This window comes from Pogona vitticeps, chromosome 2, assembly GCF_051106095.1.
Source record: "Pogona vitticeps strain Pit_001003342236 chromosome 2, PviZW2.1, whole genome shotgun sequence".
In the NCBI taxonomy this organism is placed as follows: Eukaryota; Metazoa; Chordata; class Lepidosauria; order Squamata; family Agamidae; genus Pogona; species Pogona vitticeps.
Window position 1 is genome coordinate 112538972 of NC_135784.1, and position 18312 is coordinate 112557283.

The window sequence follows — 18312 nt, forward strand, 5'->3', positions numbered from 1 at the left end:
TGTGTATTCACAGAGGCCACGAAGAAGAAACAGATTTCTCAACCCGTGTCCCTTCAAGGCTAGCTACTCACTCATCAAACTGCGTGTCTTCAAGGCAATGGCCAAAGCCAGCTCATAATACAGTTGACTCTCTTTTGTCTTATGCCTGTCCACCTGGGTTTGGGCCAACCATAGCAGAATCTGCACCAGCTCCATCTGTGCATCTTCACCACCCTGGAGTTCAAAATACAGTCGAACAGCCCGAAGGAAATAGTGCTCTGCTAGACAATGTGCCTGGCAAAAGACAGCCAAGCAGCCAAAGTTGGATAAGGCAATGGCTTGGTTCCGCCGGTCGCCTGTTTCCTGGGCTTTATTCAAGGCCCATAAGTAGTTCTCTGCTGCCTTCCGCACCTGCCCTTCTCCTTTCAGAGCAATGGCCAGAAGGTTGTGAACAACCCCATCCTGGGTGACACTGTCCGTCTCTCGCAGAGAATGCAGAAGGCACAACATGATCTCAGATGCTTTCCCTGGCTGGCTGTTCAAAGTGTGCATCCACCCCAAGGAAAGGGAAGACTCAAATGCTTCCTCCTCACCCACTGCTTTGCCAAGGACAACAGCCCTGTTTGAATAATGCACTGCTGCCTCCAGCATTCCATGTTTGAGATACATTTTGGATAAAACTGCACACAGGGCTCTCTCTGTAGACAGAGCTCCACCTTCACGGGAGAAAGCCAAAGCGTGACTCAGATAAAGGCAAGCCAAAGCTGGGATGCTGGCAATGGTAGAGGTGGTAGTTCTCTCTTGAATTTTCATGATCTTAGAAGCATTAGCGAGGACGAAGCCAGCTCTCCAAACGGGAGTCAGCACCCCTTTGACATGGCTGGGGGAAAACAGCCTAGCAGATGCCAAGGCAACATGTGGCAAGTACTTCTTGTCATACAGATAGGTGAGGACAGGCAAGGTATCCAAGGAGGAGGAGGGCCTGGAGTCCTGGCTGGAAATACTGGCACACAGGCACTGCAAGCGTTCTGCGAAAGGTAGGACCTCGTCATACCTGCCCAGTTGCAAGAAGAGCCTGACAACAAGGAAGCAGGTCCTAACTTCCAAAGCAGTGTTGCCCACTGCAATGGCTTCTCTCAGGACATACATAATGACCTCAAGCTCGTTCTCAGAGCTGAAGCAGTGCCCAGGTAGGCAGGCCAGGAGGGCCACCGCTTTCCCAATCACTGATAAGAACTTCTGCTTCATCTTCTGCTTCAGGTAAATGGCAGCAAGGTTTGCGTGCAATGAGGCAAGCAGGGGCAAGTCTTCAAATCCCTTGTCCATTGCGCTGAGCGCTTCCTCAAAATAAACTCGAGCTTGGGAGAACTTGGCTCTTTTGACACAAAGCCGACCCAAGAGATAGCATATCCGGATATGAGCCCAAGCAAGGTGACCTCTCTTGGCCCAGTTCCGGGATGTCTCCAGGTATAAAACCAGCTCCTCCTCAGTGGAGAAGCCATAGAAGGTGGAACTGAGGAAGGAAAAAGAGAGGTCATAGAGGCTTTGGAAATGAGGCACATAACCATCCTGGTCGAGGAATGTCAAGACAGGGTCAAACACATCAGAATCTTCCATGTGGCCAGCATTCAAGTCAATAAAGAACTTGGGGTCATCAAGGTCATCTGGTTCTGGAAGAAGTAAGTGTTCCAAGGTTGAAGGTGAAGACTCAACCACCGGACTGGACTGTTCAGAATCACTGCAAGTTGGCAAGCTATTACTAGACGGCTTCCTCCAACCCTCGAACATCCAACCATCTTTAAGTTCCTCTATAACTGCATCTGAAAGAGACAGATAAGCCACGAGGAGATGCTTCCCCTCAAGGTAATGCATTCCAGGGAAACAGCACCCTATTTCCCCCTTCATCCATACTCACCTGATGGTGTTCGTGGGTACATGGCCACAGGTTCAAAGCCATCTGTAGGACCAAGAGAGATGGGATTTATACAAAAAAACAGCCCATGAGGAATAAGAAGGTCACACCTCAAATCTTGCACGTCTGAGAAATGCTTCTGGTGGCTCAGCTACAAGACATACGACAGGGCAGGAAGACAATTTAAACTTCGGATATGTGTATTAAGAACTGAAGAGAGGGCAGAAAGGATTCAGAATTAGGCAAAGAGCACAGTGGCCTCTAAGTGAAAGGGTGCCATTCTGTGAGGTCTAAATTAGAACAACCAGCTCCCTTTTTGAAAAAATAAATAAAAATAAAACCAAAATGTACATATAATCTGGATTTGCACTTTAATATGAGTAAAACCTTCTGCCTTATTCACATTATTGGACCAAGAGTGAAGTGCCAGTTAAAGTAGCCAGTTAAAGTTTACTCAGCTTTCCATCCTTCTAAGGTTGGTAAACTGAGTACCCAGCTCCCTGGGTGGGGGCATGTTGCATAATTCTGTTGTAAACCACCCAGAGTGCTCTAGCACTATGGGACAGTATATAACTTGAAACAATAAAAACAATAACATCAGAAATGGAGTGTGGCGATATTTGTATGCACCACCACCCCAGATCCTAATATCGCTGTGAGTTTGTAACAGTGGAAGAGGATGTAACCTCCCATGATTTGGGATGGGGGTTATAATACTATTCCAGAACCTGTACTACAAGACAGAGTGTGTCCAGAGAGCATGTTACTCACCAAGCCTGTACACGGAGGTTATGTCGGTTTGTGCCCACTCATTGAGGAGGTTACTATAATGCATCTCATTGCCATTGCACGGAACCTGCAGAAAGGAGGCCATTTCTTCTTCACTGAAAAAGACTGGACTGTCTCTCCTGTGTTGGGGTGTATAATATACAGCATGGTTAGTGTAAGAGGAGGACTCGGGGACAACCTGAGTTCATCCTTGAAACTCACTGGCTGATGGAAGGCATCTCACTATCTCTCACCCTCCTCTATCTCACAGAATGATTATGAAGATAAAAAAGGTGAGGGATAGTATGTTTGCTAAACTGAATTCCTTGGAAGAAGGTGTAGGAAGCAGTGGCAAAGTAACTTTGATTCTGCATCTACAATGCATGAATGAAACAGACCTACAATGAAGATAGTATAATTTACATATTTCATTTTAGTTGGTCAACCATCTTTTCAATTCAGACTACGTGGTTTTAATTTATTTGCTCAATTCAAAAAAAGGGGAGATAAAAGCAAGAAAACTCCCAGTACTCACAGGTAGGTATGTGCTGATTAGTTTGGATACTTCTAGAATATTTATCTGTTTATGTAAATATGGTTTTAAAAGTACATAAAGAACTGGTGACAAGACTAAGAATTAGTCCTACTTCGGGCACATCATGAGAAGGCAGGATTTCTCAGAAAAGACAATAATGCTGGGAAAGGTGGGAGAGAACAGGAAAAGAGGAAGACCAAATATGAAATGGACTGACTGTCTACTTAGGAACCACAGGCTTATGTCTAGAAGAGCTGAGCGGGACTGTTAAGGAAAGGACATTTTGGAGATCGGTCATTCATAAGGTCACCATACATCAGAGGTGACTTGACAGCATGTACAGTGATAACTATTGGCCATGCTTTTAAAAATTGAATCAAGGTCAATGGTAAAGTCAAGCTTTTATTACTGGGTTTTGTTTTGTGGGGTTTTTTTGGTAGTTTTGTGCATGTTCACTGGATGAGATGTCTTTATCTGGGTGCAAATGAAACTTAGACAGCAAAAAGGGTACTAATAGTGTAATTCTGTTCAGAATTCTAGATAAAAGTAAAGGTTCCCCTTGACATTTAGTCCAGTCATGTCCGACTCTGGGGTACAGGGCTCATCCCCGTCTCCAAGCCGTAGAGCCAGCGTTTGTCCATAGACAGTTTCCGTGGTCACGTGGTCAACGCGACTAGACACGGAACACCGTTACCTTCCCAATGTGGTGGTACCTATTTGTCTACTCGCATTTACATGCCTTTGAACTGCTAGGTTGGCAGGAGCTGGGGCAAAGCGACAGGAGCTCCCTCCCTCACGTGGATTCAATCTTACGACAGCTGGTCTTCTGACCTTGCAGCACACAAAGGCTTCTGTGGTTTAACCTGCAGCGCCACCACCTCAGAATTCTACTGAGAAGTAAGTTCCATTGTGTCTAACTATGGGTGCAACTAGACAGGTACTGCCCCACTTTGGTATACTTTGGGGATGGGCTGGTTCATGCTTTTCCAGGCAATAACACCCCGTAAGTACCAGCACAAATCAGCTAGTCCTCAACAGTGTTTCCACCTGCAACTTTTAGGCTCCCTATCAGCCACTACCCTTTTTTAAGGTACAAGTAGGATTTCTATGTTTTCAGCTCCAGCATGTTCAGTTGCTAGGAAAGAATCAAAGTGCACAGCTTAAGCTTCCAGTTTCCCCACTTAAGTTGCTTAAGTAGACAGCAGACAGCTTAAGCCACTTAATGATACTGGGAAACTGAAAGCTTTCTTCTCCATGGAGGAGAGAGAGAAGAAGCAAAACTTGTTGTTTTTAAAGCCTAACAGAGCAGCACTGATGTGCTATATCTTTTTTGGGGGGGGGGATGAAAGGTTGTTTCTGGAAGGAGGAGACAAAATGGGACAAGGAGGGGGATTTCTCTTTTTCTTTTGTTTCTTTCTTTCTTCCGCCCCCCCCCCACACCTTTAAAGGGAGGTGGGCCAAAGAGGGTCACTTGAGGTTCAGTATGGTTTCCTGATCTGAAACCACCCAATGCTTGCATGTGGATATAAGAATCACATCAAATGGCATACCACACTCCTATGCAGCCTTAAGTGACTTTATGAAGCCTGATCCAGCCATCTAACCAAGTCCTACATTTATTTCCTATAAGGTGTATTTAGAAACACATCCTTATAGCACAATCGGTACAAACCCTACTGAGTTCAACTGGTGTTTTTATCCCCACTGATATCAATGTGAGTTACCAGCAAGCAAAAGGATAATGTGACCTCAAATTTTAAAGTTTCAGTCACTTAGGCTATATATTCCTATATTCACTTGCCTGGGAGTGAGTTCCACTAAATTCAACAGGACTTCTATCTGAATCAGACACGTGACTATTGACCATGGCATTAATTACAGGAGAAAATGTTGCAGACTACTGTATTAGTAAATGTTTAGTAGGAGACAACAGTGACACCTTGTGGCTGCCACACTATCATATACCGGTATACCGTATCTCTAAATATACACATACAAAATCTGTTTGTCAACAGAAGCCATAACAAAAGTAATTTCTCAATGTAAAGTTAAATCTGAGCTGGCTAGAAGATGAATTTAATTCCTCTGTCTCCTATGTTGGTACCATTTACATGCAATACAAAAGAAAATCATAATTGCTATAATGTGAAAAGATCCCAAACCCTGACAAACAATGGATCAAACCATGTGTCTTTCAGGAAATCCCACTGCTGAAATATGCACAAATAGGCAATCCCCTTAATAACTAGTTTGACACCCCCCCTCCAGAGTTATAAAGAGGAGGTGCTACCTTATTAATGTAAGATGTACCATACTGTGGCTTAAACCCTGCTGGGATTGCAGAACATAGGACATGAGGTATACTTTGAGTGTTATTTTGTGGCTTGTCTGACAGCAATCTATCACCCTCTGATTATGAAATCAATTGAGTGCTAGACAGCCTGAGATCATGAAAGCTGCTTTGTGTGACTGCCATTAGCTGCATTCCTATCTTGGTGTGGGGGCCCTCACCACTCTGGTGCATGCGCTTGTAGTCTTGAGATTAGACTACTGTAATGCACTCTATGTGGGGCTACCTTTGAGATTGATGCGGAAGCTTCAAATGGTGCAGAAGGCGGCTGCCAGACTTCTTACTGGGATGAGAAAACCTCAACACATCTCCCCTACTCTGGCTGCCCTGCATTGGCTGCCCGTTCATTACCGCATTGATTTCAGAGTACTAATGATGACATATAAAGCCCTAAACAGTTAGGACCTCAATATCTGGCAGAACGCCTCCTCCCACCTAGATCTACTCAAATCACTCGCTTTAGTCAAGATGGGCGGCTGAGGGGCGTAACGATGAGGCAGGCCCAAAGAGAAAGAAAAAAATCACCACGGCTAATACCTATCTTATAGACCGCCCCATAGCACTTCAAGCACTCTCTGGGCGGTTTACAAGTTAATTATGCAGGCTACACATTGCCCCCCCCCAGGCAAGCTGGGTACTCATTTTACCGACCTCAGAAGGATAGAAGGCTGAGTCAACCTGGGATTGAACTGCAGATTGTGAGCACAGTTTTGGCTGCACTACAGCAATTTAACCACTGCAACACAAGGCTCTTCTAGCTCTTTCTGGAACAAGAAAGTGGGCCTTCTCTGTAGTGGCCCCTCACCCCTGGAACAATCTCCCCCCAGAAATTTGTCTGGCTCCCTCGCTGGGTGTTTTTAAGAGCCAACTCAAGACCTGGCTCTTTAGGCAGGCCTTCCCTCCTGTCCATACCTAATTTATTTGCTATATTCAATTGTATTAATGTTGTTATTTTATTATTCTTGAGTGTTGTTAGACACCCAGAGTAGACTTTGGTTGAGAGGGACGGGATATAAAATAAATAAATGAATAAATGAATAAATTAGGTGTGTCGTAAACGTCAACAGGATTTTGGCCAGTGAATAAGGCTAGGCAGTTGATTATAGTGCCTATCTTTCGTGGGGATTGTTCTTCCTTACAGGGAAGCTGTAAGGTGCTGCTGGCAGCTGCTTCATACATTCTGCTGGAATAGGTACGTGAGTGTATGGCGAAAGGGGAGAGAAGGAACATCCTCCGTGTTTTCACAGAAGCTCCAGGTTTGGCAATGCATTGCCCCCTCCCAAAGGGCGCTGGGAGAAGACGCAGCAGAGGCAAAGTGCCACTCCCAACCTATAATCTGTGTAATTCTCCTCTAACTGGAGGACTGTGCCAAATGCTGCCGGTCACAATCTGACCTGGTGCCACACAATCTAGATAAACATGCACTGAAAAAGACATCGTAGAACTGTTAACACTCCAGGCCGAAAATGAACTACATGTAATTGATGACACTGATTTTACTTATTGACCCACTAAGTCAGTTTCTCCCTTTTAAGTTGTCTGTTCTACCTCATGTATAGCAACACTTGCTCTGTTCCTCCCTGCCCCATGGTGAGTCTTCAGACTTAGACATGCACTGTATACACAAAACAGTTACAAATGAAAGACACGACACTATCTTCAGCTACTTCGTGTCTCTCTCATTTTATTTAATAGCTCAATTGGCAATGTGAAACTCCAGTTCTCCTATCATACGGAAGTAACTGAAACTGAGACTGAAAAATTATTTTTCTGAGTGCAAATCCCAGAATACCTGAACTATGTGTCCCCTGACCACAGCATACAGTATTCTAGGATTTGTAATCCAAAACTAACATTCCCACTCTTCAGAGGTAACAGTTCTCAATACCATAAACCATTTCCAACAGCCTTATCTAGCTCTCCTATAAAAGGCCCTAAAATACCCCTGAACTATATCCGCCTTTTTTCATCTATACCATCCTCCATAAGGCATTTTTTCTAATGTTTACTACTTTATTTATCCACAAGCCCATTTTAATTATAAGCACATTATCAATGATCATGGATCCATGGCCTCTGATATGCTTGTGATAAGTACACGAGCATAGGTTCTCCTATTTTATTCAACAGAATGGAGAGAATAAGTCCTACAGGCTTAATGAAAATACATGCAGAGAGAAATTTCATCCAGTACTGAAGTGAAATTGGTATGGGCTTTTTGCTAACATGCCACAATACTGCTTCCCATGAATGACAGAGTTACTGGATGACAGCAACTGCCCCACCTCTTTCTCTCAACTCCACAGCATTAATTCCTGTACAGTGTAGGTTTTGCTGTTAGTTATATAAAATTCAAGGCAAAAGAAGAAACAAACTAGATCAAAGTTTCTTAGTGGCATAAACTGGCCCCAGGTCAATGTAAGATAGGTATTAGCCGTGGTGATTTTACCACAAAACCTATTTTCTAATCTCTTCAAATCACATGATTTGTGATTCTAAAATAGGCTAAAATTCATCTTCATTTCTAAAAGAAGGCAGTTCTTAATCTTGACAGATGGAGAAAAACTATCCAAACATTTAAGGCTGCAATCCTATTTTACTTCTAGCTAAACATACCTAAGATTGAACTGCATGGTTTACATTTTTGACTGTATACTGACTATACAGAACACTCAGGTGGTATTCATAGAGAACACCTTGCTAAACCACTTTGTGCCTGACACATCTTAATTCAGGAAACCTATATGCCACCCTGTCTCCATTTTTTCATATCACATGTCTGGACATTTGTTTTTCAATCACACAAAATGTACAGTACATAGTAAAAGAAGAATTTTTTTTTTATGCCCCCTGTTGCAATCTCTCCTCTCTCTCTCAGTGCACAGAGAGAACACCAAAAACTGAATTTCTACATGCAATGAACCCTAATAATGCTTGTCTCTCTTGATTCTTTCTCCTTTGGGTACATCATACTTACATTGTTTCGTAAGTCTCGGGACATACACATTTGGTCTGGACAAAGCCTACTGACTCAGTGGATGTCGACTTTCCTATAAACCACTGAAGGCCCGGAACAAGAAAGCCAACGACCTCTATGAGATCACCCTTGTAGAAGCTCAGCTCATCCCATCCTCTCCCTCTGTAATCCTCTGTGGCTGTGCACCTCCCTTGGCCTGAAAAAGAAAAGGGGGGGGGAGAACAGCCCTCACTTCAGCACATGGAACAATTGAACCATTCTTTCCTGGAAGGACAATAGCCAGGGCCAGAGAAGGGCAAACTGGAGTATGAAAACAAGGTCTCATTGTGTCCAATAACATTTCTCTTCTCTCCCGTAGCTTGGGCTTCACCTGAAACCATAACTTGTTTTTCTTAAGACGAAGCAGCTGGCTGCTCCACAGACAATTAAGCTTTCTGAGAGAAGGAAGAAGGCTGCCGGTTTCAGCTTGCAGGGTGAAAGTAACACGGGGCAGAAGGTAAAGCCAATGTTGCTTTCTCTTCTGGGCGGGGGCGGGGGCGGGGGAAGAACCACTAAAACAGATTGTCCTCCTCACCTGCTACTTTGGTATCATCTTACTGAACTGGACTTTCTGTGTTCCACATTGTGTGGTTCCCAGTCAATTAGGGATCATACAGTAATGATGCCATAACCATATGTAGCCAATCAGATTGAGCTACATGTTGGTGTCACTGAAAGTTACTGTGAGGGTAAGATTTGCCTGCATACAGTTTACACAGATGGACACAATCAGTCACAAGCATGAGGAGAAATAAAGGCAAATCAAGGTAATGACTTTCAAAGAATTGAGCAATCATAACTTTGGAGAAGCAACTAAGGAACCTTCCTCTGTTGCTTCTGGTTTCAGCCCTAATAGCAACTAATACTACAGAAGATGCAATTGTGATGTTATTCTGCAGAATCATTGTACAAACAACATGGTATACGTGTCCAAAGGAACCGGAATCTGGAATTTGGATGTGTGGCCTTGGGCAAACTGCACACTCTCAGGGGGACCCCAGAAGAAGGGAATGGTAAGCCACATCTGAGTATTCTCTACCTGGAAAAAACCCGGAAAGGGTCGCCATAAGTTAGAACTGACTTGACCTCACGCCAGTCAGAGATTGGCATGACAATGGGGCTGAGTATGGATACACACATCCACAACCACATGCATATGCATGCACACACATGTATGCCTCCCCCCTCCATGTCCTCATCCCCTCCACTCAAATGCATATGAGCTTGCACGAGCATTAAGACCACCAGGGGAGACCTTTCTCTCAGTCTCACCACCCTCATAGGCGCACTTGGTAGGGACACGGGAGAGGGTCTTCTCTGTCTCTGCTCCCAGATTCTGGAATTCCCTCCCACGGGAAATGCCCCATCTTTGCTGTTCTTCTGAAAGCAGGCAAAGACCTTCCTCTTCGGGAAGGCTTTTCATTAATGACTGGCAACCCTGGGAGTGTTTTTTCAAATTGGATTGTTGTGCTCTGTTGCTTTTAAATGATTTTTTTAACAATGATTTTATTTACCATTTGTAATATACTTGTTTAATTATTTTTTAATATTTGTGTACTAACTGTTTTTAGTGTTAAATATTGTCCTTTTAATGATATAAGCTGTTGTGTGTTCTTTTGATAAAGGCAGGGTTAAAATATTTTACATGAATAATAAATAATATACACACTTTCCCCCACACATGCTCACTCTCTCCTGATCCACCAGAATTTTGGCATGCAGAATGCAGAGGTCCAAATCCTCCTTCCCAAAGACATTTAAATATTTACTTAAAAGCAAGCATCATGTAGCAATGTAACATCAAGCGTCTGTAAGAATGCAGTCCTACATTTTTGAGGTTGTACCTGTTGAGCGGATGGGCAACTACAGTATTTAGTGAGCTGGGAGGAGTGTGTGACCGTTATGGTGAAAAAGATACAAAAGATTGACTGTCCTCAGGAATTTTCTAGCCCTGACTCTAGCCATCACTGGAAATGATGAATGTAAGAAGGAACAGCTTGGACACTCACCCCATACAGAAGAAGACCTGCCAGAAACAGGTCATTGTAGCCCACAGGCCTTCATTTAATGCCCATACATTGAATGAAGAGACATGTGTCCCTTGGATCTGCCTTAAACAAGCCGACCTTAAGCTTAAGGTGCTCCCACGAGATTGCACTCACCAATCTGCCAAGAGTCAGGTCCGTCGATTTGTTTGGAGATGCTACAGGTCATTGGGTAGTTCTTTAGAAACCACCTGCAAAGGCAAAGAGATGTGAGCCATTTATTTCCTTCAGGGAACTGTCTGCTTGGGTTTCAAGGTTTGAGAGAAAAAATTAGTACCAGGTTTTTGCACCAGAGCTGCAAATTTCTGTACCGTATCTTTTATCACTCATACACGGGTTCCAGGGCCAAAAGTGGTGTGCTCATGGCAAATTAGCCCAAATGCCTTTTTAAAATTACGATACAAATCCAGATCATGAGGACAATTTGGTTAAAGTGGCAAATGCCCTAGTTACAACTTGGTTTGATTACTGTAACATCCTCTACGTGGAGCTGCCTCTGAAAATGGTTTGGGAATTTCAGCTGGTTCAAAATGCAGCTGCCAAACCACTGACTGGGGTCAGTTATAAAGAGCATATAATGTCCCTGACAGAACAACTGCGTGGGCTACCAGTCTGTTTCCAGGACTTATTCGAAGTGCTGGTTATTACCTATACAGCTTGGGTCCACACTAACTGAAGGATTGTATCTCCCCATATGAGCCTTCTTGGCTCTTAGGATCTGCAGGGGAAGGATCTTAGGGGCTGGGAAGACCTCACATGGAGAGACGCACTCCCATTGCCTTTGCAGGCACAGCTGATGGGGACAGGAGGAAGGGCCTTCTCTGTGGCTTCTCCCACATTATGGAATGTTCTCCCTCAGGGAGATCAAGCTGGCCCCCTCCCTTCTGTCCTTCCACCAACAGCTGATGACCCAACTCTTCAGGCGGACTTTTTATAATGATGATGGTCTTCGGCTTTTCTAAGTTTGCTTCTAAAAGTTTGAAATGTTTTTCATTATTTAATGTTTTTTTAAATTACTTGGGTCCACCTGAGCTAATCTGAAATTGCCACAGCTAGTCTACTTACTGGTAAAATGGATGGGACAAAGGCTCCATGGCTGTAACAGGGACAAGGCCTCTCTGATCAGTCAACAGAGATGTCCCTTCCCATTTACTTTCACACCCAATATCTCTCACGTGGACTAGCTCATTCTTATAGAACTTCAGATCTTCCTCCTCTTCTTCTTCTGCAAGGACACTGACCACTGCCCTGGCAAAGAAGTTTCCTGTGCACAGATGGACAGAAAGAAGAAGAAGGGTCAAGGTTCTTGTCAAGCAAAGAGTATAGGAGCATCTACTCTTGTCTTTCCCAACCTGGTGCCCTTAATTTTTTTGGTCCATAATAGTAATTCTTGTCCACTGCCTTTGCTGGCTGAGACTGATGGCAGCAGTAGTCCAGAACAGCTGGAGGGCAGCAGGTTGCATAAAACTGATCTGTTCCATCAATATTGGTCCTTCAGATGTTATGGGACTGAAACTCCCGTCATGCTCCATCACTGGTTATCATGGAAAGGCTGATAAGAGCTGCAGTCCAACATCTGGAGGGCCATTATTCTCCATTCCTGCTCTATACCAGTGGTTCTCAAACTTGGGTCCCCAGATGTTCTTGGACTGCAACTTCCAGAAATCCTGGTCAGCACAGCAAGTGGTAAAGGCTTCTGGGAACTGCAGTCCAAGAACATCTGGGGACCCCAGTTAGAGAAGCACTACTCTATACAAACAATCCTCCTTACAATCATACCTCTTCCTGGCAGTTCTGCACCACCTCCAAAGGCTAGCCTAGCAGGTGTGGGAATAAGGTCTTATTTTCTTATAATGCTACAGTGGCAGATATATGTCCCCAAGAAGATTTACTTTGGTTCATTCTTTGATTCTCTTCCAAAACAATAAAATAAGATAAAATTAAATTAAATTAAAAAGTAAAGTCTTCCTTTTTTCAAATATATATATTTGCTACGATCCAATGGCCAGAATCATGCCCCTTTCAAGTATAGATATAAAAAGACCACTATAGTTGTGGTTACTTTTTCAGTCAATTTGTGTAAGCATGTATTTACTTTAGACTTCTGCAAGCAGAAATCCACGGTGACTTGAATGGGTGATCTCTGGCTCCTGCTCCTGTGAGCAAGGACTCATGTGCAGCACAATGCCTGTAGAGGTATTACACTTCACAAGTGCTAAGAGGATTCTTCCCAATATAATTTTAAATGGATTGTTCTGTGTTTTTTTTCTCAAGAACTATATTGTTGGGTAGTGATTATGATTTGTAATCTGCTTTGGTTCTGTCTTTTAGTGAAAAGTGGGCAATGAAACTAATAAGTGTGCCAGCTGTACAAATTTCTGGTGGAAATCTCTCCCCTCTTCATGATCATTTTAGAGGATGATGAGAAGCTCCGCAGAATATTCTTGCTCCTACTTGGATGAATGAATTGGGCTCTAAACATCACACTGCATATAAATGGAAATACATATTTCTCACTAATGAACCCGTTCCCTCCTGCAATGGGATTTCCTCAAAGGTGCATGCTTCAGCAATCAGATTTGCAGATTAAGCCTGTGTTTACCTTCCAGAGAAGAATCAGATCACAATCCTGAATCACAGTATGCTAAAGTACATGCAAGTGCAAAAAACTACATGCTATGAACAGATGTCTTTCACCACTTGATGGAGAACTCTTCTCAACACTTCTTAGATGTATCATCTTGATTCAGCCTAAAACAGAGGCTTAGAATTTGTTTGCTCTAAGAGGAATCCTTGAAGTGAAAGTCTGTGAGGAAGAAGTTGGACCCTCATATAATGGTGGAAAGGAGTGAATTGTCTGCAGTTAATGTCCTTCCTTCCCATAATCGTTGGTACTTGCACTTTGTATACTGCCCTCTCTTGCTGGAAAGATTCCTCTCAACAAAAATAAAGAATGCAAGCCTGACCTGTCATCAGAACCAGCTCTGGAAATTTGGAATCTAAGTATAGATCTATTCTGAAATCCATGATTCTGTTACATCTGCCTCCATTTTTAAGGAACTACCCTGTCCTTCCTATTCCTCACATTTAGGGGCCCACTGTATGAATATGTAGCATCAATATCAATTCAAATAGGTCGCAAACGTAGTGTACTTCTAAAGAGATATTAGGGTAGGAGGATAGTTTCACGTTTCTCACCTTCCTGAAGGAGAAGACCAAGATACATGGTGGCCATGTGATCTTCATCTATGGTCACAGTGATCTCTGTGTCCTCCACCAGAGCACAGTTCAGCCAATACTCTGGGGTGAAGAGAAGGTGCTCCAAACAGCAACCTACATAGCCTGATCCATCACAACAAGGGGAGAACATAAGTATGTAACACAGTTCCCTGCTCCATCCCAAATAAAAATGCAAATACTGAGGTAACCATTTGCTCAGGGAGCACATCACACAGCTTTAGGTCTAAAAGTGAAGCCCATATATTCCTTAAGCTAACAGGCAAAATGTTTCCAAAGTAGACAGCATTCAAATGACCATAAATATGATTAAACTGCAAATTTCAAAGTAGTAAACCAGTTTTTAATCCCACAAGTTGCTAGTTTAATTAAATAATTAACCATCAACTGAACTAAATTTTCAGTTCTATTTGCCTACTTGATGACTGTCATTACCTTGACCCAATAACCCCCCTTTAGATCATGATTTCCAGCAATTTCTCATGCATAGCTCTTTTTCCAGGTTTTTATAAACAGAAAATCCCAGCTACTAACTTGGTCTCTTTTTCCCATCTTCCTCATGGTGTCTTACTGGACACAAAGCCCTGTGACTCCCCAAACCTCATTTTGCCTCCCTGGCTGTTGGCTTTGAGAGATGAGCTGTGTGATAAACTAGATGGTAAAAGGAAAAATGGGAACGAGGCCCACAAACCTCATGCCTCTTATATCACAATTCTGCTTTAAAAGCCCATGGCAAGATGGCCACATTCAGAGACTGTAGGTCAAAAACCTGTAGTCCAAATCCCCCTGCCCCCCAAGTTCTGTTCTCACTATTGCCACACAAAATGGCAGTCACCCTCAGTTTCATTTAGTTACCAAGAGTTAAGTACGTTGAAAACTTCCAGATTTCCTCTATAGTCTTGAAGGAAAGCAGAAGGCGATTCTCCTGAGCCAGGATGCACACCAGTCTGGCTGACAGTTCCTGGAGAGAGAGAGAGAGAGAGAGAGAGAGAGAGAGAGAGGGCGAGAGAGCGAGGGAGGGAGAGAGAGAGAGAGAGAGAGAGAGAGAGAGAGAGAGAGAGAGAGAGAGAGAGAGAGAGACCAAAAAGATGATGAGATTTTCCAGGTCTTCAGCAAAGAAACCCTGAAATAACATTTCCTTTGATACCTCATATTATGAATTATGGTCTTCTTTTTTCCTAATTAGAGTGGCAACATCTGCAACTTCTAGACCATGATTCTATGCCTAATGCTAGGATTAGAGCATAATACAACTCAGTCCAGCCCTACACAGATTATGGATCCATTCTTAAAAATGGAACCTACAGCAAAACACTGAAACAGAGTCCTCCTGTTCAGTGTTCCAGCCAGCCAACCAATTAGCCATGACTTCTTTCAGAATAGACCGTTCCATTCCATTCTGCCTTCCACTTCATTTTCCACTCCTCTTCTCATTGTAAACACAGAGCACCTACTGAGCATACTCAGCTCCTACTGAGTTATTTTTGCCACCTTAGCTTTTTTTCCCCTTCAGGGCTCCTGCGAGACTACTAATGTCTTCTCCTTAAAGTCATCCTGAAATACTTCTCTTGTGTTATAGCTAGTACTTGGCTGGGACAAAGGACCAGTAGTCACAGACACATGGAATGGTTGAGTTGGAAGGTGTCTATAAGGCAATCGAGTGCGACCCCCTGCTCGATGCAGGGATCAAATCAAAGCAAGTTGGATAGATGATTGCCCAGTTTTTCTCTTGAATACCTCCAGCATTTGAGCACTCACCACCTTCTGAGGTAATCGGCTCCATTGTCATACTGCTCTAACAGTTAAGAAGTTTTTTCTGATATTCAGCTGAAATTTGGCTTCCTGTATCTTGAGCCTATTGTTATGTGTCCTGCACTCTGGGACGATCCAAAGTCTTCAGAGCCATGGAGAGTAACAGGTGATCCTGAAACAGTCTCTATCAGTTAGCCTATATCTGCCTCACATGATAATAGAACAAGAATGGAGAGAGATGAATTGTGCATGATAGCCTGAACTCAAAGGATGGATAATATGTTTTGAAAATGTTTATATATATGTATATATATTTTAAACATGGCCATATTTTCATCCTATAGGCTTTGTGAACAGCTCTGATTTCCATACCTTCCTGCAGTCACGTCAGTATCTAATATAGTGATAAGTGTGGCAAAATTAGTAAAAGGAGATGATAGCACATCACTGTATGGTTTATGCAGCACACCAAAGAATGCAAAGAGGAGCCACAAATCAGTGCTAGAACACACATTTTGCATGAAGAAAGCCCCTGGTTCAAGCCCAGATGTTTTAAATGTAAACGATCTCAAGCAAAAAGTCTGTGAACAACTTCTGCTTGAGATAATGAAGAACTACAGCCAATCAGAATAGGGATTACCTAGACAAGATGAATCAACGCTTTAACTTGCTGGACAGAATCCTATTGGGGAATTCTGCAAGTGGAATTGCATAAACTCTGGCAGTGAATAGCTGCTTATTAATGAGTTCCTACTAGCATTCCTGGCTACACGACAGTTGCATGACTTCGTGTGAGACCAGAAATTTTTAACTGCAATTCAGTTAGGCAATTTAGAATCACAGTTCACACAATTAACGTACTCCACTGTAAATCCCAAATAGGATTCAGGCCATTATCAAGCAATTTTCAAACAATATGACAACAGAGTTACCTTGAAAAGAGCACAGACATCTTTGTCATCATTCTCCAGGGCCCACAGTTTCTTTCTTGCTGCTTCTTGAAGCTGAGGATTGAGGCTTTGTCCAGAACGACTCTTGACAGAAAATGTGAGGGAAATTTCTTCAAAATGAGAGGGAGGGACAATTAAAAGAGGGATAATGTTATATAAATAGTAACGCTGAACAACTTTTCAGCCCCAAGAGTGGTATCAGCTGTAGGGGATGCAGCACTATACATATGCATGTAAATGTACAATATGCACCTGCACCCTCCTACTTACTTACACATATATACACTGTGATGGTAGGAATGTTCAAGACTTCTGGCATGGAATGAATCCCTATCCTAGTCATTTAGCTGAAGAGGGCTGGCAGGGATGAAAAAGGTTGCTTCAGGATTCCAGTGGCCACACTACTATTAGCAGCACAAAAACAGCCAGTTCCAGTCAACTCAGGATCACACTGAAGGGCGGGAAAGTGGCTAGATCCTCTCGCCCTCCCCTTCCAGCAAGACCAATCAGTTTTTTATTCCAATAATGGGGCAGAAGCACTGATCCTGACACCTCTGGGGTTGTTGCTCCCCAGCCACCTTCAGTAGGGCAAGAACAGTCCTTCTTTCCCATGATCCTAACTGCAAAAATTAAAAAAAAAAAACAATAAACAGAGATCCAGCAGTGAGAGAGGGGATCACCTGCTAAAGAGGGGTACAGATAAGGCCTGGAGGACGCATGCAGCTCTAAGATTGGAAATCTTCTGATTTAAAGCTCTCATGCACTGTTCCTTTTCTCACTCCTTCTGTGAGTTTGGCTGAGAGCATAAAGACAATAGATCTAGAATGACTGCCATCTATGAAGCTGCATCGTACATAGGCAGATATACTGTAGGATTGAAAACTCTACCTACTGCTAGACGCCAAACACTCGAAAGATGGCTTTAGGGTTTTGTTGGGGACAAGCTCCATATTGCAAACAACAGATGTCTGGGGAGAAAAAAAATTAGGTGAATTTAGAGTCCCAGAATGGGGGAGAATACTGTACTTCAGGGAAGGTTCTCCAGCAGTATTTACACTGTGGCATCTGTCACTTTGAATCTTTCACCTCTTACAGAAGACTCATGCAAAGAGCAGTTGAAATGTACTCAGTAAACAGCACTGAAAATACTAAATACTTCAGTTTAATCAATTTCTGTGACCTTTCTCTCAGGTAACAGACAGACTGTGCTTATTTCTGAAATGCCTGCCAAGGCCTAACCAGGACATGGGAAATTACAGCAATACAATACTTGACAAAACCAGCGTAATATACTTTGTACAGCAAAACATTTTTTCCACTACCTCCCCAAAGCAAACTACAAAGGCAGTATACCCTACACTGAGGCCACCCAGGCTGGCTTCTTTTCTACATCTTTGGTGGTTATTGTAGACAATTAGAAGAGATTAATGTGCTACTTATCTCAGGTTGCTTCTTCCTCAATGGTCACAAACAGAAACCTCTCCCCCTCTCCTAATCACCTCTCACCACCACTCAGAAACACTCCTTATCAGGATGTGCCCAGCATTTTTAACATAACCTTTCTCTGTAACTAAACTCAGAGGAAGTTCCCACAAGGGGAATTAGTGGCTGTTTGAGAGCATCTACGAGGAAATGCTTGCTGTCCTTTAGATCATGGCATATGCCTCCCAATAAATGTAAATGACATTTACATACAAACTCTGAATGATTTCTAGATGACAGAAAGATGTTGGACAGAAGACATTGGTCCACCACTTGACCCTTCTTG

The 18312-nt window shown here is 43.1% G+C and overlaps 1 protein-coding gene across 6 annotated transcripts in view; it reads right to left on the reverse strand.

The window, feature by feature from the left end:
- Positions 1-18312, reverse strand: part of SH3TC2 (SH3 domain and tetratricopeptide repeats 2) — a 58921-nt gene that overhangs the window by 20120 nt on the left and 20489 nt on the right. For all 6 annotated transcript variants that reach the window (XR_012083740.2, XM_020806996.3, XM_020806988.3 and 3 more), the window contains 9 exons: positions 16527-16654; positions 14698-14803; positions 13804-13947; positions 11671-11869; positions 10723-10796; positions 8522-8717; positions 2663-2799; positions 1895-1936; positions 72-1799 (listed from right to left, as the gene is read on the reverse strand). Coding sequence is in view for 5 of the 6 variants with exons in the window: in XM_020806996.3 (XP_020662655.3) it covers positions 72-1799; positions 1895-1936; positions 2663-2799; positions 8522-8717; positions 10723-10796; positions 11671-11869; positions 13804-13947; positions 14698-14803; positions 16527-16654 (2754 nt within the window). In the remaining variant the exon portion in view is untranslated. The remainder of the gene's footprint in view (positions 1-71; positions 1800-1894; positions 1937-2662; positions 2800-8521; positions 8718-10722; positions 10797-11670; positions 11870-13803; positions 13948-14697; positions 14804-16526; positions 16655-18312) is intronic.